Genomic DNA, 27,380 nt, shown 5'->3' with positions numbered 1-27,380 from the left:
AAAGAGAAGGAGGAGAGAGAGAAGAGAGAGAAGGAGAGAGAGAAGAGAGAGAAGGAGGAAAGAGCGAGAATGAATAAATATGAAAATATGGAAACCAGTGAGATTAAAAAAATGATTGGTGGTATTACAGAAAATAACTCAACGCACTGAGGACGAAAACAAAGAATTGACAAGTCTATTTGCAATACTTTCGACAAGACTATTGACATCGACAAGATATTCATTTTAATTCAAGTTTTTCATTTTTTTCTTAAATAAATGGAGAAGAGAGTGAAGGCATTTCTTAGGATTCTTTGTGTTTTAAAAATTAAGATTCAAATGTGCATGTTGGAAACTAAAAAGGTTTTTGCACTCTGCAGGAATTTTTCTCATAAATAAATGAGTTATTGTCTCAAATGTAAAAAGAAAACTAATACTAAAAATATTTCATATACTAAAAGTAAAAATAACAGGGTTATACAAAAAGGTATATGTTCGGTGTGTGGTTCAAAAAAAAATAAATTTATCTCCAAACACAAACTCGGAGGAGATATACAAAAGTTTTTATCAGGAAGTCAATTTACAACTACTGGAATACCAGGGGAATTACATCTACCAGGGTATTCTTTCTGTGGTGCAGGCACAAACTTCGATAAAAGACTAGATCAGGCAGACAATCCTACACCATGGAGTAAACGCATCAATAGAGTTGATGAAGTGTGCATGAGACACGATATTGATTATGGGAATACCACAACTTTGGAAGAAAAGCATGAAGCCTATAGAGAAATGTTGTATAATTTGTCTCTGATACAAAATCCAACCTTGAGAGAAAAAGTTGATCGGTTCATCGTGAAGAAGATGATCAGTGCTAAATTGAAACTTGGACTTGGAAATTCAAAAAACTTTTCGGCTCTAATGATGTCATTAAGACTGAAGAGCAATTAGCTGGTGAATTACATAAACCAATATTCACAAAGTTTCGTAGAAGGAAGGTTTATTCCAAGGAAGTTGATTATATCTGGTCTGCTGATTTGATTGAACTCAATAATGATAAGGGGTACAAGTCTGCTTGAACCGTTATTGATTTGAGGAGTAGATATGCATGGGTTGTCCCATTAAAAAACAAAACAGGTAATACTTTTATGTTTGCCTTTCAACAGATATTTAATAAAAGTAAGAGAAAACCTAAAAAATTGTGGACTGATGAGGGTAGAGAGTTTTATAACAAGACATTTATGAATTTTCTAAAAAATAACATTATTACATTGTACAGTACCTTTAATGAAGGGAAGGCTGTTGTTGTTGAACGTTTTAATTGTACCTTAAATGAGAGACTATATAAAAAATTCACACAACTCGGTTCACAACAATGGTCATCTTATATTCAGGATATTGTGGATAAGTATAATGACACAATTCACACGTCAACAAATATGAAACCATCAGAAATATTTACAAAATTAAAATATGAAAAAGAGATTAATGTCAGAAAACCTAAGTTCAAGTTGGTGATATCGTAAGAATATATAGGTGGAAATCTCATTTTGAAAAAGGTTATTTTAAACGATGGACGAACGAACTTTTTAAAATTGTTTATGTAATAGATACGGTTCCTTGTACTTATAAGATACATGATTTAGAAGGGGAAGAGATTTTAGGTTCATTTTATTCACGGGAATTACAAAAGACAAAACTAAGCAGGTAATACCCATGGGAGAAATGGGTTGGTCCTTCACTCCCTCCTACTATACACCGTTGTGGACACTCGAGGGCAAGTCCGAGGTGTATAACAGTATATAATGTGTGTGAAGGGGGACGTTCTTAGATCTGTGAACCCCAAACACAGAATCCTCAACTGAATAGTCAAGGCTTAACTTTTGTTTGGTGGTGGTGGTGGTGTGTGTGTGTGTGTGTGTGTGTGTGTGTGTGTGTGTGTGTGTGTGTGTGTGTGTGTCCCAACCCTCACATTCAAAATCTTAACCCAACCCTCACATTCAAAATCTCAACCCCAACCCCCAACCCTCGCCCAACACAATGTCTTTTTCAAAATGAGATTTCCATATATATATATATATATATATATATATATATATATATATATATATATATATATATATATATATATATATATATATATATATATATATATATATATATATATTCGTTTTTTTTTCTCTTCTTCCAATTCTGTCTTTTAAGGCTTTCAGGTTTGATGACGAAGAAAGGGGGAGTAAGAACTTTCTTGATAGGTTTCGATCCCAAAGAGTGGTAGCATTTCAAGTCTCCAAAATAAACCCAACTTTCCAAGTCTCCAAGGTATAACCACATTCCTGTTGAGTTTCCAAGAGACGTATCACATTGTGAGTTATCAAGCCAGAACCCACATTTCAAGTCTCCAAAAATATAACCATCTATCCAAGACTCCAAGGTAGAATCACAATTTCCAGAAATATTGTGGGTTTCGGTGATAGATCTCACATAGTATAACTGTGGATCATCAAGGAAAACTCCATTTTTACAATTTTTTGGAGTTTCAGTGATAGATCTCACATAGTATAACTGTGGATCATCAAGGAAATCTCCATTTTTTCCAATTTTGATGAGTTTCAGTGATAGATCTCACATAGTATAACTGTGGATCATAAAGGAAAACTCCATTTTTCCAATTTTGATGGGTTTCAGTGATAGATCTCACAAAGTATAACTGTGGATCATCAAGGAAATCTCCATTTTTCCAATTTTTATGGGTTTCAGTGATAGATCTCACATAGTATAACTGTGGATCATAAAGGAAAACTCCATTTTTCCAATTTTTATGGGTTTGTGATATATCTCACATAGTATAACTGTGGATCATCAAGGAAAACTCCATTTTTCAAAATGTCTGAAATTTGTGAGTCTCCAAGGTAAAACTTGTATTCTGGCTGATCAAGGTATAACTTGTTCAGGGGGTATTGTCTTGATAACTCACAATGAGTACCATCGATGTAAAACTCTTTTTCAGGATTTTGCTGGTCTGCAAGGTATAACTCTTTGGTTGGGTCATCAAGGACGAACTCGTTCTGTGGGTCTTGGTCGCTCATAAGGTCTTCAACCAAGCCAACAATTTCGCCCCAAGTTGTAGCAAAAGCAGTATTTTCATTTCGTATTTCAGATTCAATTTCCTGTGAGAGAAAATAATAATGTATTAATTAAGTGATTTAATTATTAAATGAGTTTGCTTCATTCAAACTTTGAAAATAGGAAAATAAAATCTTTCCTCTACAGATAAGAGGTTTGAATCCAGTTCATCAACTTGAAGGTTTAGTTCCATGCAAGAAGTCAATCTCCAAGGACCCCAAAGTCATCCCACTCAAGGCCTAGCTCGTTCTGTGGGTCTTGGTCGCTCACAAGGTCTTCAACCAAGCCAACAATTTCGCCCCAAGTTGTGGCAAAATCGGTATTTTCAGATACAATTTCCTGTGAGGGGAAATAATAATGTATTAATTAAGTTATTTAATTATTAAATGATTCGATGCTTCAATCAAACTTTGAAAATAGGAAAATAAAATCTTACCTCAAAAGATAAGAGGTTTGAATCCAGTTCATCAAGTTGAAGGTTTAGTTCCATACAAATCGGAGAGTTCCAGGCAAGCACACAGAACACCATTGCCAGCAAAAAAAATGTTTAAAATGGAGCCTGGGCTTGAGGCTTTGAGAGGGAAAGACTGGTGGGTGTGGTTTCCTTTGGAAATTCCCTGGGCAAGCCCAGGCAAATTTTTCAAAACCATGACATTCTAGAATTTTCTCGTGATTTCTTTGTGAGTCAGAGATGAACTTGAAATGATGTAAGAGTAGGCGGGCTTAGGAAAAGTGGGCGTGGCTTATGGAATACCTCATGAAAAGTGGGCGGGGCTGAGGGAAAAGTGGACGGGGCTTAGAAAAAAGTGGGCGGGGCTTATGAAAAGTGGGCGTGGTTTAACAAAAAATAACCTGTGGCTCAGGAGGTGGTCAAACAAGAGCATTAAGAGAAGTTTATCATTTCGTAATGGCACAAAAGGGGTATCTTAAAAAATATAAAGATTCAAATGTTTTGTTTGTCAATATTTTAGATGGGGATTATTGTGCAAAGAAAATTAAACTATTGAAGGAATTTGAGAATGAACAAATCTTTATAGGTTCAATGAGTGAGCTGAACAATATGCATTGGTTATTTGAAAAAGAGTGTCCCTCGGCTTACATGTTTCAGATATTTCTTTCGAATCACCTTTAACAAATCACATTACTACTTGAACAAGTCTTTATCTTATTGCATTGGTTATTTGAAAAAAAGTGTCCCGAGGTTAAAAGGGGAGACCAATTTTTATACCTTGGGATAAAAATGGGGTTTACTTTTTAGGGGAAAAAAACGAATTGCTGAAAATCCCCCATTCATTTACATGGGGAAAAGTGAGACAGAATCAGTATATTCACCCTACTGACATTTCTTTTAAATCCTCAAGGATATTTCTTTTAAATCCTCAAGGACATTTCCTAAAACTCCTCAAGGACATTTCCTAAACTTTTAAAGAACATTTCCTAAACTCCAAAAAGGCATTTCCTAAACTCTTAAATAACATTTCCTAAACTCGAACAAGCATTTCCTAAAACTCCTCAAGGACATTTCGTAAACTCTTCAAGAAGATTTCCTCAACTCTAAAAGGGCATTTCTTTAAAATCCTCAAGGACATTTCCTAAACTCGAACAAGCATTTCCTGAAACTTCCCAAGGACATTTCCTAAAACTCCTCAAGGACATTTCCTAAACTCTTAAATAACATTTCCTAAACTCGAACAGGCATTTCCTAAAACTCCTCAAAGGACATTTCCTAAACTCTTATAGAACATTTCCTAAACTCCAAAAGAACATTTCCTAAACTCGAACAAGCATTTCCTAAAACTCCTCAAGGACATTTCCTAAACTCTTAAAAAACATTTCATAAACTCTAAAAGGGCATTTCCTTAAACTCCTAAAGACCATGGACCAGTTGTGTAAAGCATTATTAAGGAAAGATTTGAGGATTTACTTAAATATTTCCTCAAGTTTCCCCTGAAGGACATCCTTAATTTTAGGACCGTTGCATATTCGAATAGTCCATAAGTTTTTCCTTAAAACATTCCTGAAACTCAAGGGAGCAGCCCTCCGCCTGCCCCCCCCCATCAACCCCCTGTCCATTAACACCAACCATAGAGTTTACAAATGGTTTGACTACCCGCTTGACATCTTTGATGATAGTACCCTGATCTAAAACACGTACTGAGGAATTACGAGAATTATACAAACGATCTCTGATCCCCTCAGAGTCATTTCCACAACAATAAGTTTTAAATACTTTATATATTTACTCCATCGAACTTATAATCCCACGGTATTTAACATGTTTGGGTAGCAGGGTAGCTGCTTTTCAGCTGCCTCAGGGAGTGACTTCCTGCCCTTTGCAAGTCCCGGGCTCAGCTGGTTCCGGCTGACAGTACCTGGTATGGGCCCCTTGTCAAGGGTAACGGATCCCCACTGCCTTGTGGGGGAAGTCTCTTTGGGCTAAGGCTATGAAAAGGGCACTCGGGTATGAAACCGCACCTGTAGGTCAGCCTGGGCAGTGCTACATCATGGATAAATGTGGCCATGAAAGTCTGTGGTAGCACCAATTTAGGCACCACTGCACAGCATCTGCAGACAGCTGTGTCCATTATGGGTATTAAGGGGAGCCATCATCATGTCGATAACCTGGCCAGTCTGCTGCACCTATGCGCATCATGCTTCAAGTGCATTCACTGCACCTGAAGTCAACGATGCTCAAAGTAATAGAGAGTGGGAGAGGGTTGGCACACACCTCTACCACCTAATCACTTCTTTGTGCAGGTTCTTTTTCCCTTCATTGGCACTTGCTCACCTGCTCATCACGTATTTTGACCTAAGTCCTGCGGCAAGGGAGGAGTGACGTCGGGGATAGGCAGAAGATGCTGCTGGGAGTCCCTAATCACGAGTCCACACACATGGCGGTCCAAGTGTGATGGTCTCTTTGTCATTGACCAGGAGCAACAATGACATTCGTATCCTGCTTGGGTATCAGAGAAGCTCTCTTTAGGGGTAGCACTGCTCTCTCCACATGGAGAAGGGGATATAAAAGGTTCCCCCAAAGAAAGCTTGCTCCACTTAGGCTTACCTGCCTACCACAGCAGGTTGGTCATCCGTTTCTGCAGTCGAGAAATGCCAAATAGAAATAAATTAACAAATAACAAGAAGCCAAACAAATGTAACATCAAGATGTTAAATTTCTGTGCCTGGAATGTGTGCACGTTGCGAGATAACTCCAGCCACCTTGATCGTCGAATGGTCATGAACTGGAACGATATGGGACAGACATTGCAGCACTCATTGAGACTCGTCTACCTGGTGTATCCCGTCTTGAGGAACGAGTCTCCAGCTATAAATTCTGCTGGAGTGGTAAGCCAGAAAGTTAGAGTTGTCAGGCAGGTGTTGATTTTGCAATTAAAACCAAACATATAAACCTTCTAGATGCTGTCCAAACTGGTATTAGTGAACGTCTCATGACTGTGCGACTCAAACTTGACAATGAACGTTATGTTACCATCATCAGCACGTACGCCCCTCCAATGACAAACACAGATGGGGTAAAAGAATAATTCTACGATGACCTTTCAGCAGTTATACAGAACATCTCATAGTGATAAGTTTATTTTGTTGGTGGTTATACACTCGTCAATCAACGCCCGAGTGGGACGTGATTATGTTGCGTGGAAAAAGGTGATCGAACATCACGACATCGGCAAAGAGAACTCCAATGGTCCCTTGCTGCTGATGCTATGTTCAACTAATGAACTTGTCATCACAAACTCCTTGTTCCAAAAAGCTGATAAATACAAAGCTACATGGATGTGTCCTCGCTCTAAACATTGGCATCTCATCGACTTTGTCATCGTCAGGCAATGTGACTGGCATGATGTTAAGCACAAACGTGTCAGAGGCTCAGACTGTTGGTCAGGCCACAGGCTTGTTCGGAGTAAAATGTCATTCAAGATCAAGCCTCCCATGAAAAGGCAACGTCTTAAGCCTGCTACAAAGCTAAACACTGAACAGCCTGAATGCAGCGATGTGCAAACACAGCTTCAGCATCATCTCAACACCACCTTGGAACAATTGGATATACTTACTACCAACGCTGAAGTGTGATGGGCCATTTTACAAGACATCACCTTCAGGGCAGCTGCTGACATTCTTGGTTTCGTAAAGCGTAGTCACAAAGACTGGTTTGATGAGAACATTTCCCAGATCAAAAGTTTACTTAACTCCATGCATGCAGCTCATCTTCGCTGGATTGATGACAGAAGCTCAGCGAGTAAACACTTCTCTTACCTGCAACTTAGAAGACTCGTGCAGTCGACACTACGTTCCATGACAGACAGCTGGTGGGCAGCAAGAGTGGAAGAAATCCAGGAGGCAGCCAAAACAAAGAATCTCAAGTGCTTCGATGCTGGTCTAAAGGCAGTATACGGACCTTCTTCTCGTGGTATCATCGCACTTCATATCTCAGACGGCCAGCACATAATCACAGATCCAAACAAGATCCTGAAGTGCTGCACTTAACACTTTAATGCTGTAATTAATTGCCCCTCCTCCATCTCAGATGCGGCCATTGACTCTCCCCCAGCAGCTTATTTAGAAGACCTTGTGCACCCTCCGACTAAAATAGAGGTCACCAGAGCTATCCATGAGATGTCATGTGGAAAGGCCCCTGGCGATGATGGTATCCCTTCCAAGGTTTTCAAGTTTGGTGGTGCCAAACTCCTCACCCAACTGACCCAACTCTACATTACTTTGTGGAGTGAGATGCCACCATTGTTCAAACTTCAAAGATGCCACGATTGATCCCTTGAACAAGTGCAAAGGTGACAGGTCATGTGTCGACAACTACCTTGGTGTGGCCCAACTATCTATTGCTGGAAAAATACTTGCCCGCATCATTCTTAATCGCATGCCATCAACAATTACCAACATCACCCCAGAAAGCCAATGTGGCTTTCCCGCTGGACGTGGCACGACCGATATGATGTTCTCCACTCGTCAACTCCAGGAAAAAAAGTAGAGAACAACATTGCGACTTGTAAATGGTATTTGTCGACCTTATGAAAGCCTTTGATCTGGTCAGTCGAGAAGGCCTGTGGAAGCTACTGTACAAAGTCGGCTGCATTGCAAAGTTGGATAACATCATCAGATCCTTCCATGATGGCATGGTTGCTCGTGTGAGGGAGAGTGGACGCACTTCTGAGCCATTTCCTGTTACCAATGGTACAAAGCCAGGCTGTGTCCTCACTCCCCTATTATTTAGCATTGTGTTTTGTTCTACGTTTCATGATGTTTTTGAAGATTGCACCCAGGCAGTGATGATCCAGTTTCGCATTTGATGGAAGTGTCTTCAATTCGCAGCGTCTGAAGGCCAAGTCTCAAATCACGGAAATGTTGTTCCGTGATCTACATTTTTCCGATGACTGCACACTCTTTTAGTCATTAATCTCGAAGACATGCAATTTATTGTAAACTCCTTTGCGCAATCTGCTCATTGCTATGGCTTTACAACTAGCCTCAAAAAGACCGAGGATACGCTTCAGCCGAGACCAGAAGGTGCGTATACTGTCCCACACATTACCATTGATGACATGCCACTCAAAGTTGTAGATAAGTGCAGCTACCTCAGAGGTGTCCTCTCCCAAAATACAATGATCGACGATGAAGTAACATCAAGACTCAGTAAAGCATGTGTGTCCTTTGGAAGATTGATGCATCGCCTTTGGCATGAACGTGGCATTTGCCTGGACACCAAGATTCGTGTCCATTGTGCACTTGTCCAATCAACACTTGTGCATGGATTCAAATCTTGGACACCCTATCATCGTCATATCAAATGCCTCGATCAATTCCATTTGCGATGCCTTCGTAAGATTCTTGGCATCACCTGGAAAGATAGAATACATAACATTTCAATCCTAGACCGCCATCGCATCCAAGGAATTGAGTATTTCCCGATGCAAGCTCAGCTTCACTGGTTGGGACACCTAACATGTATGGAAAACCATAGAATCCTGAAAGCGCTTTTCTACGACCAACTCAAATTTGGAAAATGGTCACGTGGTGGACAAAGGAAGTGTTATGAGGATGTCCTGAAGTTTACACTCAAGTCTTATGCCATTCCAGTTGCCACCTGGGAACATAAGGCCACGAACAGGTCAGCTTGGCATAACATTTGCTGCAAAGGCCTGGCCCACTTTGAATGTGGGAGACTTGCTATCAAGAGAAAGCGGAGGCAAGAAAGGAAAACCTGCCAACGTCCACCTTCGCAAGAAACAGCCTATACCTGTGATGTTTGCAGTAGACGCTGTGGGTCCCGCATTGGACGACATAGCCATCGCACAACACAATGCTTCGTGAGCACACCAATGACGAGGAGAGATTCGTCAAAAGCGACGACTCACACCATTATTTAACATATGATATCTGGGCCGATGTAAAGATGAACGAGTTGTTCGTATGCGCCATAAGTGTAGTGGTACTTTCATGGTGCAAACATTTATTACTTAGTGTTCGGGTTATTTATATACCAATTCAATTGACATTGAATCTGACCCCAGGAACAAAGTTCAATTGCATACATAATAAATAGATTGAATGTGGCATGGTACAAGGTCCATAACTCGTCAATCCCGCATCGTAGAGAGACGTGTGGGGCCTCATGACACTCGGGGGAGTGTCGGTTTAACCTGTGGATCCAGATGGTTTTACCCAAATCGAGGGATTCTCAACAATTATATACTAGTTATAGTTGTAGTGTTGTAATTAAACATCAATGTACTTCAACAGCACACATCATATAACTATACAATGTATTGTCTCTCTTGTGCTTGAGAAAAGCCTCCACTGGTACTTCTGTCTATTCCTGAAGCCAGTCTGCAGATTGCTTCACTGCCATTCTATTTTGGACACCTCTTCCGATCCCTAATCTGATTGGTTGCCTCACATAGCAACGGCTCCTAAGGATTTCTTCAACCTTAAGGAAATCCTTACTTGAGGATTTCCTAAGGGTTGTTTACATGCAACAACCCTCATAGAAATCCTTCACTAAGGAATCACAGTGTATCTTAAGGGGAATCTTCCCTTAAGGATGAGGGAAGTTTATGCAACCGGGCCTATTTCCTTAAAAACCATAATGACATGCCCTTAAACTCCTAAATACCATTTTATTAATCTCCTAAAGAACATTTCCTGACATCCTAAAATATGAAATGAAAAGATTATCATATTTGCTTTGGGAGTGAAAGGTGAAATATGAAAGCTGAACTGCACTGAAAACAGGAGACGACTGTTTAAACTTTTGAAAGACGATTCTAAAAAAACACAACATATTGTTGAAATGTTCAGTAGAATCAGGAGCTAGTAAGTTTTCAATTAACCTCCAGACTTCTTAGGTCTAGTAAATGATGTGCGAGGAACACAGTGCAGAGCTGGATGTGTCGATGGTGGTTCTTTCTTTATCTTCTTCAGATTTGCCTGTTATTGTGTAACATTTTACAATGTCCCATGATTGTTGCACCCTCATCTGAACGGTACTCCATGATACTGCTCGACACAGATTGATCGCTTCCTCTCCTTCATGTCTCTCAATGTTCACATGAGCATGGGTTGACAGGGCAGGCAATGCGCATCCAGTAGGGTCTGTGTGAGAGTGTCGATTCTGGGTTGTGTGGTTGCTCCAATCATGGGGACAGCCAGTGCTGGGCTCTCTTTTCCAGGTGTACGGCGCAACCGGTCAGATAAATCGAAAGTTCGTGGGGTGGCTCCAGTAAGACGTAGAGATAAATACTCGTCACTTTCACGAGCCTCCTCGGCACCAGAGGCGATGGAAAAAACAGAGAAAGAATGGTTTTGACTGGCCTGGGGCCGCCCAGACGAAACGCCAGTTGCATGGCTCTCTCGCTGGGGTGAGGTTCCCAGATGTGGACTCTTGAGGAAGTGAGCATGACGAGGGGCGTGCCTCACACTTAGGCGGGAATGCACTCTATGCCTGAGTGTACCAAGAGCTTTGCGGAACCGTTTGCTGAGCAATGCGTACAACAGTGGGTTCACGGCCGAGTTTGCAAGTGACAGGAGTGACGCGAGCATCAGCACGCTTGAAGGCACCAAGTCTATGTCTGGGTCATCCCCTTTGTATTGCAGCGCTTGAATGAGATTCACAGTCACAATGGGCAACCAACAGGAAAAAAATGCAAATATGACAAGTAGGATCCGAAATACTCCATGGTACTCGCGGCCCGGTGCATTGTAATGTGCAAACATGTCATTCCGCCGACTGCGTGCACCCGTAGTCGTCTCAAGCTCCAAACTGTTTTGCGTCTCATCCGAAGCTGGTTCCATGCCAGGTGGTCTCTTTTCATCACCAGGACCTCGAGAGTTACCATTCCGTTTTAGTTGTGCCTCCAAGTGGTGTATCCGGCGTGCATGGTGTCTCGCTACCTGCACAATGCGCACATAGCAGAACAACATGACGGCACCTGGCAGCAAAAATGAGCTTGCCGCCCAAAAACCTGCATAGCCAGCACTGCTGCGCCAGTCCACCGCACAGCAAAAGGTTCTGGGGCTGTAGGCAAAGCGACCCCAGCCAAAGACAGGCGGGCTTGACGTGAGCGCTGCTTGAAGCCAGGTCCAGAAAACTGCGGTGAGTGTGCGGCGGAGTGTGCTCTGTGAGCTGTAACTCAGGCAGTCAATGATGGCATGGTAGCGATCGAGGGCTATGGTAGCAAGTGTGAGGACCGAAGCGCTGCAGTATAGAGTTGATGTGTATCCCACAAAAGTGCACAGGCCCTGCAAAGCACAGCACAGCTCAACTCTCACAGTATCATTTTCAATGAACAGAAAACAATTTTGACTCATTTTTTTCAGCATTTATTGAGCAAGTTGAAAATAGCTGCTATGTCATGCCTGCCTAATTAAAATTGTGTGATTACCAGAGTAGTGGAAGAGGAATTGGTTTCATTTTCATCAGATTGTACCTGCCAAGGTACATTCTCTGAGAGTAAAGTCCTCCCTGGTCCCACAAAAGCACTTGCCCTGGCAAAGGAATACTGGGTGGGTTTTGAATTTAGCCAAGATACCAGCACACACACAAAAAACACTTTTTAGATCCTCGTGGAGGATCTCTAAGTCTTACTCACGTTGTTGTTCTTCATCTTTTTCTTGTGGACTTTTTTGTTTCATAGCCAACAGTTTTCATCGAAACTTCCTGAAACTTGGCATATATATGTAAAAATACCCTGCGCAGACAGTAACCATCTCCGATTTTGAAAATTCCTCCTAGAAATTTTTTTTTTTTTTTGTATACCTTGGTCGAGGCTCGTATGAGAGCAAACACACAACTCACAGCAAGGAGGCATGAGAAAAGAGGGGCGGGAGTGGAAGGGACAAAACAGTGGGGAACAGACACATTAGGTGAACTGTGGAAGGGAGAGGGATGGGGATGGGACGGGGAACATGGCGAAGAGAAGATGGACATTTCAGGGACTTTCAGGAAGGAAAGCAGGAGAAATGAAGGAAGTGGGCTTGGGTGGATTATCGGGGGTAGAAAAGATCGAGGATTTGGATGGGGGAAGATAAGAGGTGGTGGTGAACAGCTGTTTTGAAAGCCTGGAGGGAAGAATGGGAAAGAATAGAGTGAGGAAGTTTATTCCAAAGGCGGGAAAAAAGAGGAATGAAAGAGTGAAGATGAGCAGTGATTCGTGATTTTGGTAGTTTTACCAGAAGGGGGTTGTTGGCGGACCTTGAGCGCCCTGTGGAAATGTGGTGGGGACAAATCGCAGAGAGAGCAGGGGGGGGCAAGGCTGGAGAGGAGTCGGTAGAAGACAGAAAGACCACCGACCAACCTGCGGTGATTGAGTGAGAGGCTCAAAGACTCAGCTTCATTGCGGGAGATGAAGATGATCTTAAATGCCCTGGTTTCGACAGCGTTAAGCCGAGAAAGGTGGGAGGCAGGAGCACCAGCCCAGAGGGGAGAGCAGTACTCCATCAGGCTACGGACAAAAGCTTTGTAAGTGTTCAGGAGCTCAAGAGGGCCGAGGAAGGACTTTGCACGACGGAGGATTCCCAGTCGGCGACTGGCTTTTGAGGCGAGGTTGGAAATGTGACTTTCCCAGGAAAGGTCATGGCAGATAGTGAGACCTAGAAGCTTGAAAGAAAAGACTTCTTCCAGAGGATTGTTGAGAAAGTGGATGGGGGGGTTTTGTAAACGGTCCTTTCGAAGAGACATAGTGAGAGTGTGAGATTTGTCTGGATTGAAAGACATGTTCCACGTGTTGGACCAGTTTGTGATTTTATCCAGATCTGCAGTGAGCGAAGAAGCTGCTGCTTGCCGGTCTGAGGGATGACAGATGGTACGGCAGAGGGTGGAGTCGTCGGCAAAGAGAAATAGAGGATTTTCCAGAGAGTCCGAGAGATCATTGATGAAAACCAGAAAAAGAACAGGGCCCAGAACGCTACCTTGAGGAACTCCAGCCTGCACAGGAAGAGGGGATGAAAGAACTCCATTTAGGGCCACACATTGACTGCGACAGGAGAGGAAGTCTGCGAGCCATGAGTGGAGATGGCCTTGAATACCATGGGAAAAGAGTTTGGTGAGTAGGGCAGGGTGCCAGACTGTGTCAAAAGCACGTGATATGTCCAGGGATACGGCTCGGATTTCCTGTCTGGCATTGAGGACCTCCATCCATTGATGGGAGAGCAGAAGCAGCATATCCAGGGTAGAGTGACCTGGTCTGAAACCAAATTGATGATTGGAAATCAAGCCATTGGAGAAGAGGAAGGATTTCATATCTGAAGCGATGATGGATTCCATCACCTTGCTGATGATTGGGAGAAGGCTGATTGGTCTGTAGTTATAGGGATCTGTTTTTGCACCTTTTTTATACAGGGCAGTGATGTTAGCAGATTTCCAAGCAGATGGCAGATGACCTTGGGCAAATGAGAGGGTGAATAGAACAGAGAGAGGGTGAGCAAGAGCAGAAGAGCAAGCTTTGAGGACACGTGGGCTGATGCCGTCTGGACCGGTTGCAGAATCTGACTCGAGGTTTGAAAGCAAGCTCTCCACCTTGTCAGGAGAAAAGGATACAGAGTCCAGGGACAGTTGGGTGCGACTGGGTAAAGTGGGTAGAGATAGTGATGGGTTTAGGACACAAAATTTAGCTGCAAACACCGAGTTTAGACATTCAGCTTTATCACGTGTGGAATCAGCAGTGCGGCCATTTGAGGTAAGGGAGGGGATGGAGGGGGAACATACACCAGAAACAGATTTGATTAAACGCCACCAGGATTTTGAGGAGGGAGAGAGGTTTGAGAGTTCAGACTTGAGATGAGAAAGATGTTGTTTTCTGGCTCTCCTGAGGGTAGATACACACTTGTTCCGAGCTTTGTGGAAAGAACTGAGATTGCCCTCAGTTGGGTTTGCTTTCCATGAGGCAAAGGCAAGTTGTTTCAGGACAACTGCCTCGCCACAAGCTTCAGTAAACCAAGGGCGGGAGGAAGGGTAAGACAACTGAACACGAGAGGGGATAAATCTGTGCATGAGGGAGAGCAAGTTTCTTTGAAAGAATTCCCAGGATGAGTTGATGTTTGAGAAAGTAGTGATAGGAGACCAGTCTGTAAGTTTGATGGCTGCTCGGAGACCCTGCCAGTCGGTTTGAGTGAAATGCCAGACTCGATGGCGGTGAGGTGGTTCTCTGATAACAGCCAGAGAGATGTCCACTTTGACAAGGACGTGGTCAGAAGAACCAATTGGAGCGAAGGAAGAGCAGCACATATTGTCAGGGAAATTTGTCAAAACCAGATCCAGAAGAGATGGAGTACCATTGGTTGAGATCCGGGTCGGGAAGTTGACCGATTGAGTCAGTCCCAATGAGTCGCAGAAAGCTTTTGCTGAGGTGCCATGGCAGGTGAGAGAGGTACCCACACCTAGCCAACTGGCGTGATGACAATTGAAGTCTCCACATAAGAGGAAGAGAGAGTTTGGATGAGAAGATAGAAGATGGTCCATGTTTTCGGATAGTGAGGTGTAGATGGAGTCATCACTGTTCGGTGGACGGTACAGTACACATATAAACATGAGGTGGGAGTGGAGGGAAGCCGAAGCCAGAGGTATTCCTGGGGGTGTGGGGGAGTGAGAGCAGTGCATGGAGAGTGAGGAATAGAGTTATGACGTCAAAATATCTCCGCTAATGGAAATCGCCTAAAAATTATCTCAAACTAGGCAAGCTTTTTGAATTCTGTTTGTGGGAATCGAACAGGGCATTAGCAGAGATCAATTACCACACATATGAGACATCACTATGACGTCATATCAATTTTTATGATGTCATTCTTATTTTTTGACATTTTTTGCTTCACAACCCAGAGTTTTCATCGGATCTTCGTGAAACTTGCCATGTATATGCAGAAAGCCCACGCACAGGCAGTAACCATCTACAATTTTGGAAATTCTTCCTAGAAAAAAAGTTGACGTCATAATATCGCCACTAATGGAAATCTCTGAAACAAGGCAAGCTGTTTTGCCTGTTTTGGAGATTTCGCATATAGCCCTATAACATTATCTCCGAAACTAGGCAAGCTGTTTGAATTTTGTTTGTGGGAATCAAGCCGGGCATTAGCACAGATAATTTCTTGCAAACCTGATACATCACAATGACATCATATTCGTTTTTATGACGTCATCATGAAGAGGACGAGAATCTCAGTACATTTGAGCTTGTTAAAGACTCCAACGCCATACCCTTTCCCAATTCCTTTGTTTTAGATCTTTGCTCTTTGGTATAATTTCCATACTATTCTTGCTGAAGGCCCGGTCACACCTTGACGTTTTAGCCAACGTATGCCGATTTTTGAATATTTTTCTAAAACGCTGGCACACGTTGAATACGTTATGGGTAAGTTTTGATAACATTGAGAGCATGCTGAAAAACACTGCCATACGTCGTTGTACATTGGCTTTAAACGTTGTACTTTTTGGTTGTCCTCAAATTTTTTCATGCTTGAAATTTCACGACATATGCCGACGTATGACTCACACGTTGCGCTACGCTGGTCACAAGTTGTATGCACGGTCTGCGATCGTTGACAGACGTCAACACATGCTACTTGTAAGTTAATCATAAGTTGAGACACGCCGAGGTAATGTTTAGAGTACCCGAAACTTATTTCTAACCTATGATTAACATGTTGTTGGCACGTTACGCGATCGTTTCCACACATCGACAGACGTTACTTTTAAGTTACTCATAGGCTGAAAGACGTGTCGGTATAACGGATCGTCCTTGCGTCAGCGTCCACGGCCACGGCCAGGACACTTATTTGCAGCATTCTTCAAACTTTTCTTCGGCATGACGAGGATGTTCACACTTCGATGTCTAGCTTGGCTATGATTCCAATTGTCCATCGGCAGCATCTATTTAAAATAGTCGAGTTTGAGCGTTTTAACACGTTCAGAAGAAACGCTTCAAATTTCCAAACCCCAGTGTCAAAAAACAAAGGCGAGTGACAGCAATTTAAATCGTTCATTGTAAACAATGAAAATAGCTGAGTGGTACCGTTTAAAAGTCGTTGAGTGTAAAAAAAATCCAATTGTTGAGCACTAGCGTCTACTTTCAATAGTGGAGATGCAGCCATTTAAATCGTTGAGTTTATCATTTAAATCGTTAAATCGTTAAACGCAAGGACGATCCATCATAACCCACACCCTCCCCTTCACACTCACCTACTACTGCCAACATGAACAAACGACTACTAATACTATTACTGATACTGATACTGATACTGATACTGATACTGCTGACATGGACATCGACTCAAAAAGGACTCGAAAACACTGTTGGGTTCCCGTTTTATGAGCAGCATTTTTATATACCAATTCCCAAAACCGCTGGGAACACGTCTTTATATGGCAGTTGTAAGCTAGAAACACGTTCATTTATTTTTTTTGTCGACCGGAAGACGTCATTGGAATACGTCTACATACGTCGATGTGTGTTGGGACTACGTAAAGAATTGGTTCAAAGCACGTCAAACATAAGTTAGAAATAAGTTTCGCGTAAAAAAAAGACATTACCGCGACGTGTTTCGACTTATGAGTAGCTTATAAGTAGCGTTTGTGGACGTGTGAAAGCGTCCACATATCGTGTGTAAAACTTATCCCCATCGCATGCGGAACGTGTGTCATACGCCGAGTACGTCGTAAAATTTTGAACATGTTTAAAATTTCTTGACGTACTCTACTTACTCAGGTCAGATCAGGTATGGGAGCATGTGCCAGAACAGCACGTCGCTGCGTCCACTTTCCGCCGGTACTCCAGGGGCCTCCGTCTGGCCATCCCCCAGGCAGATGCCAGGCCCATCCCCATCTCCTTGAGATGATGGTCAACCTGTTGCAACCATGAGGCACGTGGTCGACCCACTGGCCTCCTCCACTCATGAGACTCCCTCGCTGAGAGAATCTGGTGAGCAGGATCAGAGTCAGGAAAACGAGCCACATGTCCATACAGCCGCAACTGACGCTCACGGACTATGCAGGTAACAAATCTCATCCGAGTCTCTCTCAGCAACCGCTCGTTGGACACAAAATCCGACCAGCGATAGCCAAGGATTCTCCGAAGAGACCTGGTACCAAAGGAATTAAGTCTCCGTCTCAGATCCTTGGTCAGAGTCCAAGTCTCGCACCCATAGAGCAAGACTGGAAGTACCAAGGACCTGAAGACTCGGACTTTCGTCCTCCTGCACAGGTACCGGCAGCGCCACACCCAGTGAATCCATGACTCCCCAGGCCCGACCCAGACGTCTATTGACCTCTGACTCGCAGCCAGCAGAGACATGAATATCACTGCCAAGGTAAGTGAATCTCTCCACGACCTCAACATCCTCACCACAAACAGACACAGACAGGACAGCAGCATCCAAGATGTCACCGAAAGCCTGGATCTTAGTTTTGACCCAAGAAACCCGTAATCCCAACGGCTCCGACTCCTCATTCAGCACCTCGAGGGCCCCCACGAGGATGTCTAAAGTCTCCCCAAAGACGACTGCATCATCTGCAAAGTCAAGGTCCGAGATCTTGACATTCCCAAATGACGCACCGCAACTTGATCTCTCCGACATCCTCCCTAGAATCCAGTCCATACAAGTGCTGAAAAGTGTGGGGGCAAGTACACATCCCTGACGAACTCCAGTAACAACTGGAAATAAGTCAGAGATGGTACCACCACACTTCACAGCACTCTCAGTACCAGAGTAGAGTTCAGACATCAGATCGATCAGTTTTGGTGGCACCCCATGAAGACCAAGAATCCTCCAGAGGACATCCCGATTCACTGAATCGAACGCTTTACAGAGATCAACATAGGCTGCAAGCAGCCCCTGCCGAAACTCTCGACTGTGTTCGGTGAGGACACGAAGTGCAAGGATACGGTCAATCGTTGACCTCTTTGGTGTAAAGCCTGACTGCTCTGGACGCTGGTGCTCAAGCAGATGGTGGCGAACCCTATCGAGAATTATCCGAGCAAAGACCTTGCCCGGCACTGAGAGCAGCGTCACCCCTCGGTAGTTGTTGCAGTCTTGGCGATCACCCTTCCTTTCCAGAGAGGGACAACAAGGCCCCTCTTCCAGTCAGTTGGGATGATGCCTGTGTTCCAGGCAGAGCACAAAACTGCATGCAACAACACGAGTGCAGCATTTCCACCAGCCTTGAGAAGTTCGGCATGGATGCCACAGATCCCTGGAGCTTTGCCCCGTTTCAACCGGTTCACCGCAGCCCGTGTTTCCACAAGCGTAGGTGGACCACAGTTGATTCGAGGGTCAGCAACAGGGATTGTAACACCCTTGACGTCCAACTCGACAGTTGGGGGATCAGCCTGGTACAACCGCTCAAAGTAACCGGCCCAGCGGGCCTTCACTTCAGACTCCTCTGTCAAGAGCCTACCACTCTCTGCTCGAACTGTAGTGCTCCGAGGGATGGGCTTGGATGAACGTAATGCGCGAATTCCCCTGTAAGTGGGACGAGAATCACCTGTCCACAGGTGATGCTCTACACCCTCACAGATTCCTCGCACATAGGCCTCCTTGTCCACCCTCAGTGCACGTACAGTTTTACGCCTCAGCTCCCTGAACAGCTCAGCTCTGCCATTCAGCCTGGCCCTGCGACTCTGGTCAATGGTATCCAGTGTCCCTTGAGAGACAAAATTCTTCTTTGCCCTGCGGTGAGCTCCAAGGCATCCACCGGCAACATCAAGGATGGTGGTCTTGAAGGCGCTCCACAACTCTTCAGGACCCCCCAAAGCACCCAGACCCCCCAAGTGTCCACTCAGCCTGTTCGCAAACTCCTCAGCTCCTCTCTCATCCCTGAGCTTGGCAACATCCAGCCTCGGCTGGGATGGTACCATTCTCCAGGATTTAAGGTTCAGCTTTAGAGTTGCTACAACAAGCCTGTGGTCAGTATTGAGTAATTGAGCACTCCGGTAGACCCTGCAGTTCTGGATCATCCTCCAACGACCGTCAATGAGGACATGGTCAATCTCCTTTGCCACACCGCCAGCGTTGGAATACGAAGTCCAGCGATGAGCTTGTGGGCGCTGAAACCATGAACCAGCCACCCTAAGTTCATGACTTCTTGCAAAGTCAAGGAACTTAGTGCTATTCTGGTTCATAGTTCCTGACCCATGGGGACCAACACACACCTCATAACCGTCCCTATCAGTTCCAGTCGATGCATTGAAATCCCCCAAGACTAGAAGTGTATCTCGTCTGGGGCACTGATCAACCACAGACTCGAGTGTGGCGTAGAATGATTCCTTCATGGTGAGATCACTCGCCTCAGTCGGAGCATAAACAGAGACCAGGGAAATGACACCTAAGGAGTGACGAATCCTTAATCTCATAATACGCTCGTTGACCGGTGTTACCTCAATTATCATTGGGGTCAGCTTATTGGACACAGCTACAGCAACTCCTTGGGTATGGTAACCATCAGAGCGACCAGACCAATAGTAGGTGTAACCACCCACCATTATCTCGCTGCAATCCGGTCTCCGAACCTCAGAGAGAGCTGCAATCCCGATGTCCAAACGCTTGAGCTCAGATGATAACAGAGACAGGTGATCATCCTCTCTTAGGGATAGGACATTCCAGGCACCCACCCGAAGGGACCGCCTCAGGTTAACCCAAGGAGACCGCCGTCTGGTGGACGACACCTCAGCACCACTCCGACACACTCTCCCGCAATCTCAACCAGGGATGTTACCCCGTGGTTTCCCTCCTGTCAAAGATTGGGGGTCCCGAAGGCTTTGCCCCAATCCCATCATCCGGTGAGCTGCCCTGCGAAGGGAAGCTGCACAGGAGGTACTCCCACGGAGTGGGTTTTCAGATTTTTTTGCGTTTTTGCGTTTTGCGGAATGAAGGGTTTTACGGTGGCCGGAGTGCAAATCCTGCCACCAACCTCCTAATAAGAAGTGACCCAACTGCAGGAGGACGTCCGCAGACACAGTTGGGCACTAGATATGGATGGCCGTTGGCTCACAAGGAGCTCCTCCGCCCTTTGACAGGTTTTGTTTTTAATCCTGCTGGGTGTCCATATCCAAACACCCTCCTCACCAGAAAACCTGGCAGGGGAGACGGTTTAGTCGCCGACAACCCGACCATGGAACAGGTTAGTACAGGTTTATATGGTACCTGTAGCAGATCACAGATCGAACCTGACCTGACGTTAGTCCTACTTACTACGACGTATGATAGCGTACTTTAGCGTTCTACTCATGTATACCAAACTTACTCATTCCGTATTTGACGTGCCCCAACGTTTTAGACACATTTTTCTTAGGTCGGCATACGCTGGCAAGATCCCCAAGGTGTGACCGCGATGTTGACACTTCCATTTCTACGGCAGTTATGATTCGAATCGTTGTGCGTCAGCCTTTTAATAGGCTACGTCACGACATCGTCAGCGATGCGTGCAACGCGCTATGCCTAAGCTAGACTATCGTTGGGCATCGGTTGTGTAGGCCGACAACAGGTTCAGCATTCGTTGGTATAAGTTATCTATAACACAACGAAACGTTCTGTGTCTGTTACCAATGCGTTATACATAAGCCCAAGTCGCTATGAATACGTCCGAATCTTTAAAAAAAAACATCAAAAGTTCAACGTAAGCCAGCGTTTTAGATACATTTTAATACGTTGCCATCGCTGGCTAAAACGTCAAGGTGTGACCGGGCCTTGACACCCTTGTGAAATTCCTACCTTAAATTCAGGGGAGTATAGCCACACCAAAGTAACGATACAACCAGTGGGACAAACACATGAATAAATCCTGATCTAATATGCACTTGATATGAAGGACTAATTATTTACACAGTGTGGGAATGAGGTTGGGTTGGGGTGAGGTGCGAGGTGGGAGGAAGGTAAGTTGTGAAAAATAAATTGAAGGAAAAGAAACAAACAGAAGAGAATGAGGAGGATACGTTAATTGAGGATGACAAAATGAAGAGAAAGGTTGCCATGAGATACGGACAACATAGTCACAGGCCTAATCCCAGAATGACACAAGAGCCGAATGCTGAAGGAGATATGACTTGATTTTCTCAACAATGAGGCAATATTTATCTGGGTCTGGCACCAACCAGCCTGAGTTAAACCAACGAAAAAGGAATAAATGACAAAAACTCCCAATCCCAGGAGCCTCCAATTCACATTGGAAACACATTCTAGGATTATGGTAGAGAAAGCTGAGAAAGGGTAAAAAGAAATGTAATGATAGTGGGACAGTGGGGCCACAGCTGGACACAATAAGTCAGAGAGAGACAGAGAGAGACAGAGAGAGACAGAGACAGAGACAGAGACAGAGACAGAGACAGAGAGAGAGAGAGAGAGAGAGAGAGAGAGAGAGAGAGAGAGAGAGAGAGAGAGAGAGAGAGAGAGAGAGAGAGAGAGAGAGAGAGACAGAGAGACAGAGAGACAGAGAGACAGAGAGACAGAGAGACAGAGAGACAGAGAGACAGAGAGACAGAGAGACAGAGAGACAGAGAGACAGAGAGACAGAGAGACAGAGAGACAGAGAGACAGAGAGACAGAGAGACAGACAGACAGAGAGAGAGAGAGAGAGAGAGAGAGAGAGAGAGAGAGAGAGAGAGAGAGAGAGAGAGAGAGAGAGAGAGAGAGAGAGACAGAGAGAGAGAGAGACAGAGAGAGAGAGAGACAGAGAGAGAGACAGAGAGAGAGACAGAGAGAGAGACAGAGACAGAGAGAGACAGAGACACACAGAGACAGAGACAGAGACAGAGACAGAGACAGAGACAGAGACAGAGACAGAGAGAGAGAGAGTGAGACAGAGACAGAGACAGAGACAGAGACAGAGAGAGAGACAGAGACAGAGACAGAGACAGAGACAGAGACAGAGACAGAGACAGAGAGAGAGAGAGAGAGAGAGAGAGAGAGAGAGAGAGAGAGAGAGAGAGAGAGAGAGAGAGAGAGAGAGATAGAGAGAGATAGAGAGAGAGAGAGAGAGAAAGACAGAGAGAGAGAGAGGGAGAGAGATAGAGAGAGAGAGAGAGAAAGACAGAGAGAGAGAGAGAGAGAGAGAGAGAGAGAGAGAGAGAGAGAGAGAGAGAGAGAGAGAGAGAGAGAGAGAGAGAGAGAGAGAGAGAGAGAGAGAGAGAGAGAGAGAGAGAGAGAGAGAGAGAGAGAGAGAGAGAGAGAGAGAGAGAGAGAGAGAGAGAGAGAGAGAGAGAGAGAGAGAGAGAGAGAGAGAGAGAGAGAGAGAGAGAGAGAGAGAGAGAGAGAGAGAGAGAGAGAGAGAGAGAGAGAGAGAGAGAGAGAGAGAGAGAGAGAGAGAGAGAGAGAGAGAGAGAGAGAGAGAGAGAGAGAGAGAGAGAGAGAGAGAGAGAGAGAGAGAGAGAGAGAGAGAGAGAGAGAGAGAGAGAGAGAGAGAGAGAGAGAGAGAGAGAGAGAGAGAGAGAGAGAGAGAGAGAGAGAGAGAGAGAGAGAGAGAGACAGACAGACAGACAGAGAGAGAGAGAGAGAGAGAGAGAGAGAGAGAGAGAGAGAGAGAGAGAGAGAGAGAGAGAGAGAGAGAGAGAGAGAGAGAGAGAGAGAGAGAGACAGACTTTTGGAGAGTCCTTTTATTACAAATATTACAATATATGTATTGTGTGCAAAATACAAGTCAGGAAACACCGAGAAAACGAAGAAGAGAAAATGGATTAAAGCGAGAGAAAAAAAAGAAAGGAAAAGAATACCAAAAAAAATGTTCATTTGAAATCTAAGAAAAGTAAAGCAGAAAAATAAAAAGCAATACTACAAAATCAAAACAGGTTCCATCATTATAGGAATGATGTCAAACAAATAATACCAAATCATTTTCATGAACCTCGCAAACACCCTCCAAGCACCATTTTCCCACACAATCATCAACAACAATATCCATGGTTTTGAAAAATTTAAATTCAAGTTTTAACCTTGCGGAAACAAGTGCACTAAAAATGACATTACATTACATTGTTGAAGTGGTTTACAATTTCTGTTCTCCCATCACGATATATATATATATATATATATATATATATATATATATATATATATATATATATATATATATATATATATTTACGAACAAAAAAACACAGCAGTTCATACTTTTTGCCATGTTGGCATTGTTTTTTGAACCCAAAAATAAATGAACAAAAATTAAACATGAAATTCATTTTGAGAAAATCAAAATTTAACTAATGAAATAATGGAAAAGTCTTTCATGTTGGATGAAATAATGGACTTATTGAAATAATAGAATGTCTTTCACAGTCAATAAAAAACATGAAATACATCCTCGTTTACAGAACAAAATGGGCAGCATGCGGATATTGGGGCAAAGTTCCTGACATATGTGTTGCATGGGATAATCCAGTGGGCAAGGAGCCACTGGAGATCTCCCGTTGTTTTGGCGAGAAGTAACCTCTTCCAACGTGACACTCCATTTAGTGATGACACGCCAAGAATTATCTTCAAACATGACTTGTATAGGTTCTTGCTGGTGGCAGTATGAAGTTAATTTGTACCTGTGCTAACAGGGGGGTGATCTCTGTAAGAACAGTCAGAGTAGCTTTGGGAAATAGGGTTCTTCAGGATGAACACGAGTGCTCTGAGTCCATAGAAGTCATAAGTGATGATTTTTTTGCACAACTTTCCTCATGATTAGTCCAAGTGTCATCTTGGATTGAATCCCTGTTGAAGTTGAAATTTCCTCCACAGTCTTCCACCCTACACCAGAGTTTGGCCGTAGGTGCCACACTTTGTTTATGCCTGCGTCATTGAACCGCTGGCACAATTCACGACTCCTGAATATATCAGGAAAGAGAGGGTTAAAAAATAGTGGCTCAACTTCATACATCCCTGGGGAGTATGCGTCCGCTTTGCGAATTACAGAGAGTCATTTCCAGGCATTGAGAAGGCTCTGATAAAATAAGGGGAGTACTGATGTATCCACATCCTTGAGGTGTGTCAGGAATATTTCGAGACCACAGCCAAAACTGCCCGCCTGTTGCAAAATGTGACAGGCCAAGGGGCGGTTTGGCAGGCGTTCAGCATATAGGAGGCGATTAATGGAGGACAAGCAAAAAGCCATGATGCGGGACTTCACATGAACTCGGTTTTGACCTTCGTTGGACAAAGTATGGCATATTACAGCCAGTGATGGCCTCCCCCCAAAAAGTCCACCAATTTTGCCTGGATCATGCCGATTAGTACTTCTGGTGGTTGCAGGCAAATCAATTTATGCCAGAGAGCTGCAGCAACCAAGTTATTGGCCAACAAGACACGGCCTTTAAAGGATAGATGTGGTCGAGCTCTTCTCCACCTGATCAATTTCTTCATTCGTATCTTCCCAGTTGTTTTTCATAAATTGTGTGGAACAGGGGAAAACACCAATTTATGCCACACCTTCTGTCTTCCATTCCAGGTTTTCCAGAAGTGGCAGTGGAGGTGTCACGACAGGAAGGCAATATCTAAGGTACGGCACCCACAGTGCTTTACTTTTCTTCCAATTAACTCTTTGGGAAGAAGCCAGGAAAAAGGTTCTTAGGGATTCTGTGAGTGAAGCGATATCTTGGTTGTTCCTGATGAAGACGCAAACATCATCAGCATAAGCAGATATCTTCAACGGAGGACTACTTGGAAAGCAAGTTAGTTGAGGATAAATGGGGTTTCTGGGACTTCTATTCAAATGAATGGGGGAAAAGGGAAAAAACTCTCTGACTAAAGTCCCAAAATTCCAAAATATGAGACTGATTTTCTCCCCACCTATCCCCTTCCCTCCCATAAAAGCAAATGTAAAATTGAAACTCATTTTCTCCCCCCTCCCAAACAAGCAAATGTAAAATTGAGACTTACTGATGAAAGCACTTCTGGCTTCTTCCCTTTCATATTTTCATTCCACTCAAAGAGCAAACCAACGAATATTTGTCCATGTTCTACTTTAGGGAATAACTTAATTTTCTTATAACATTCATTTCCATCGAGTATATTCACAAAGAATAACATGGAACTTGGTTCTTGGTTCAAGTGTCTTTGTTGAGCAGAAATGAAATAAGAAACTTCTCTTAATGCTCTTATTTGACCACCTCTTGAGCCACCAATCATTTTGAGATTGTAGTAAATTGTTTTTTCCATTGTTCAATTGATAACCATCAAAGTTTTCAGTCCATTCACGGATATTAATTTTTTTATTTACATCCTCCAACTTATTTGTAATAAAATTTATCCGCTTATTTGTTTTATCTACTTTTACCCCGGTTATTTATTTAATAAGATTTATTTGATATTTCTCACATTCTTCATGTTTCCCATTTAAATACCAAGGCTGATTACATCTCCACTCTTTGGTTTGGTTATTGCTTGGTTCTATCATTTATAAATCAGTAAAAAGACAGCAGTAGCCTGTTAAAATTCCCAACCCAATATCTTAACACTTATACTCATAACCATAAGGGAGACTATTGATTCCATTCTCGAAAATATATATTTTATCATCAAAAGTTCCTAATGCTTTCTTATTTATCTCTTCTGTATATAATTGATGTTTATCACTTGTTATTGTATTCATTTTTCTGTACTCTTCCTTCTTTAAGGTTAAACAGTTGAAAAACATAAAACAGTTATTGTTTCCTTGATTATATTTATCTTTATTCCGATTAGCTTCTTATCACATCTTTCAATGTTATTATTATCAATATACGTAAAAGCATCAGACTTTGATCTCAATCCTATAAATTCAGTCATGACCTTCCCACTCAATTAATCTTTGAACTTACCAAAAACCTTTTTATTCTTTGATGAAAACAACACATCACCTGACTTGTAATTACTTGTATCATCTTCTTCTTCTTCTTCTTCTTCTTCTTCTTCTTCTTCTTCTTCTTCTTCTTCTTCTTCTTTCGGCTGCTCCCGTTAGGGGTCGCCACAGCGGATCATCCGTTATGATCCGCATACTGATTTGGCACAGGTTTTACGCCGGATGCCCTTCCTGACGCAATGCTGGTCGCCCCTTACGACACAGGGATAAGGATTGGGTTTCGCAATGATTCCGGTCTGCCCTATACCCTCTCATATCGCGGCAAAAGCACAGAGTAGAGCTCCCGTCCTCAAGCGATCCTCTAACCCAACCCTCCGAGGAGCCGGATGACAGGCGCACGCCACTACGCCGGGTGTAATTACTTGTATCATATCTATCAATATTATCAATCATATCCTCAGATACATCACTTGTCTTAATTTCTAATATAAAACTATCTGTATCCATTTATAACAATGACACATTATCCTTATACTTTGATTTTAAATTATTATAGTAATAGTTAAACATTAACGACTTTGACAAGTCAAGAATTGATGTTCCTATATAAACAGGTTTATCCATTTCAATACTCTCTTTTTTCAAAGGAATAGCACAAAAGTTCTCTCAAAACACCTCTGCTCGTTCAAAACTTGGTCCATTACTTAACTTTGAAGCCTGTTTCCAAGATGTAGCAAGTCTTATGTTTTGTCGATTCCTAACATTTTGGATAGTCTTTTCAAATACAACATTATTCATTAATTTATAAAAGTCCTTCTCAAAATCTGTTTTTGCCTCTGTTCTCCTTTTTGTATTAAAATCAATATAATTCTTTAACCAATGACTTTGTTTATATTTCAAAATGCGATGAATTTTCCTCACTCTCAACCCAGCAGATAAATATTGTCTCAAGTTCCTTTGATGCAAAACATAACTTTCTTTACCATTTAATGTAGTTAGTCGTTTTTCTGGA

At 43.2% G+C, this 27,380-nt stretch overlaps 1 protein-coding gene across 3 annotated transcripts in view; it reads right to left on the bottom strand.

Moving 5' to 3' along the window:
• Positions 1 to 2,151: 2,151 nt before the first annotated feature.
• LOC147022525 (beta-3 adrenergic receptor-like) overlaps positions 2,152 to 27,380 on the bottom strand; it is a 77,602-nt gene continuing 52,373 nt past the window's right edge. For all 3 annotated transcript variants that reach the window (XM_085887181.1, XM_085887180.1, XM_085887182.1), the window contains one exon: positions 2,152 to 11,871. In XM_085887181.1, coding sequence (XP_085743307.1) covers positions 10,678 to 11,871 — 1,194 coding nt within the window. In that variant the 3' untranslated portion in view covers positions 2,152 to 10,677. The remainder of the gene's footprint in view (positions 11,872 to 27,380) is intronic.

The sequence above is a fragment of the Eptatretus burgeri genome, chromosome 7 (assembly GCF_056783735.1).
Source record: "Eptatretus burgeri isolate ZD-2024b chromosome 7, Ebu_testis_v1, whole genome shotgun sequence".
Taxonomy (NCBI): domain Eukaryota; kingdom Metazoa; phylum Chordata; class Myxini; order Myxiniformes; family Myxinidae; genus Eptatretus; species Eptatretus burgeri.
The sequence above is the reverse complement of the archived record's forward strand: the minus strand, read 5'-3'. Positions and strand labels throughout refer to the sequence as shown.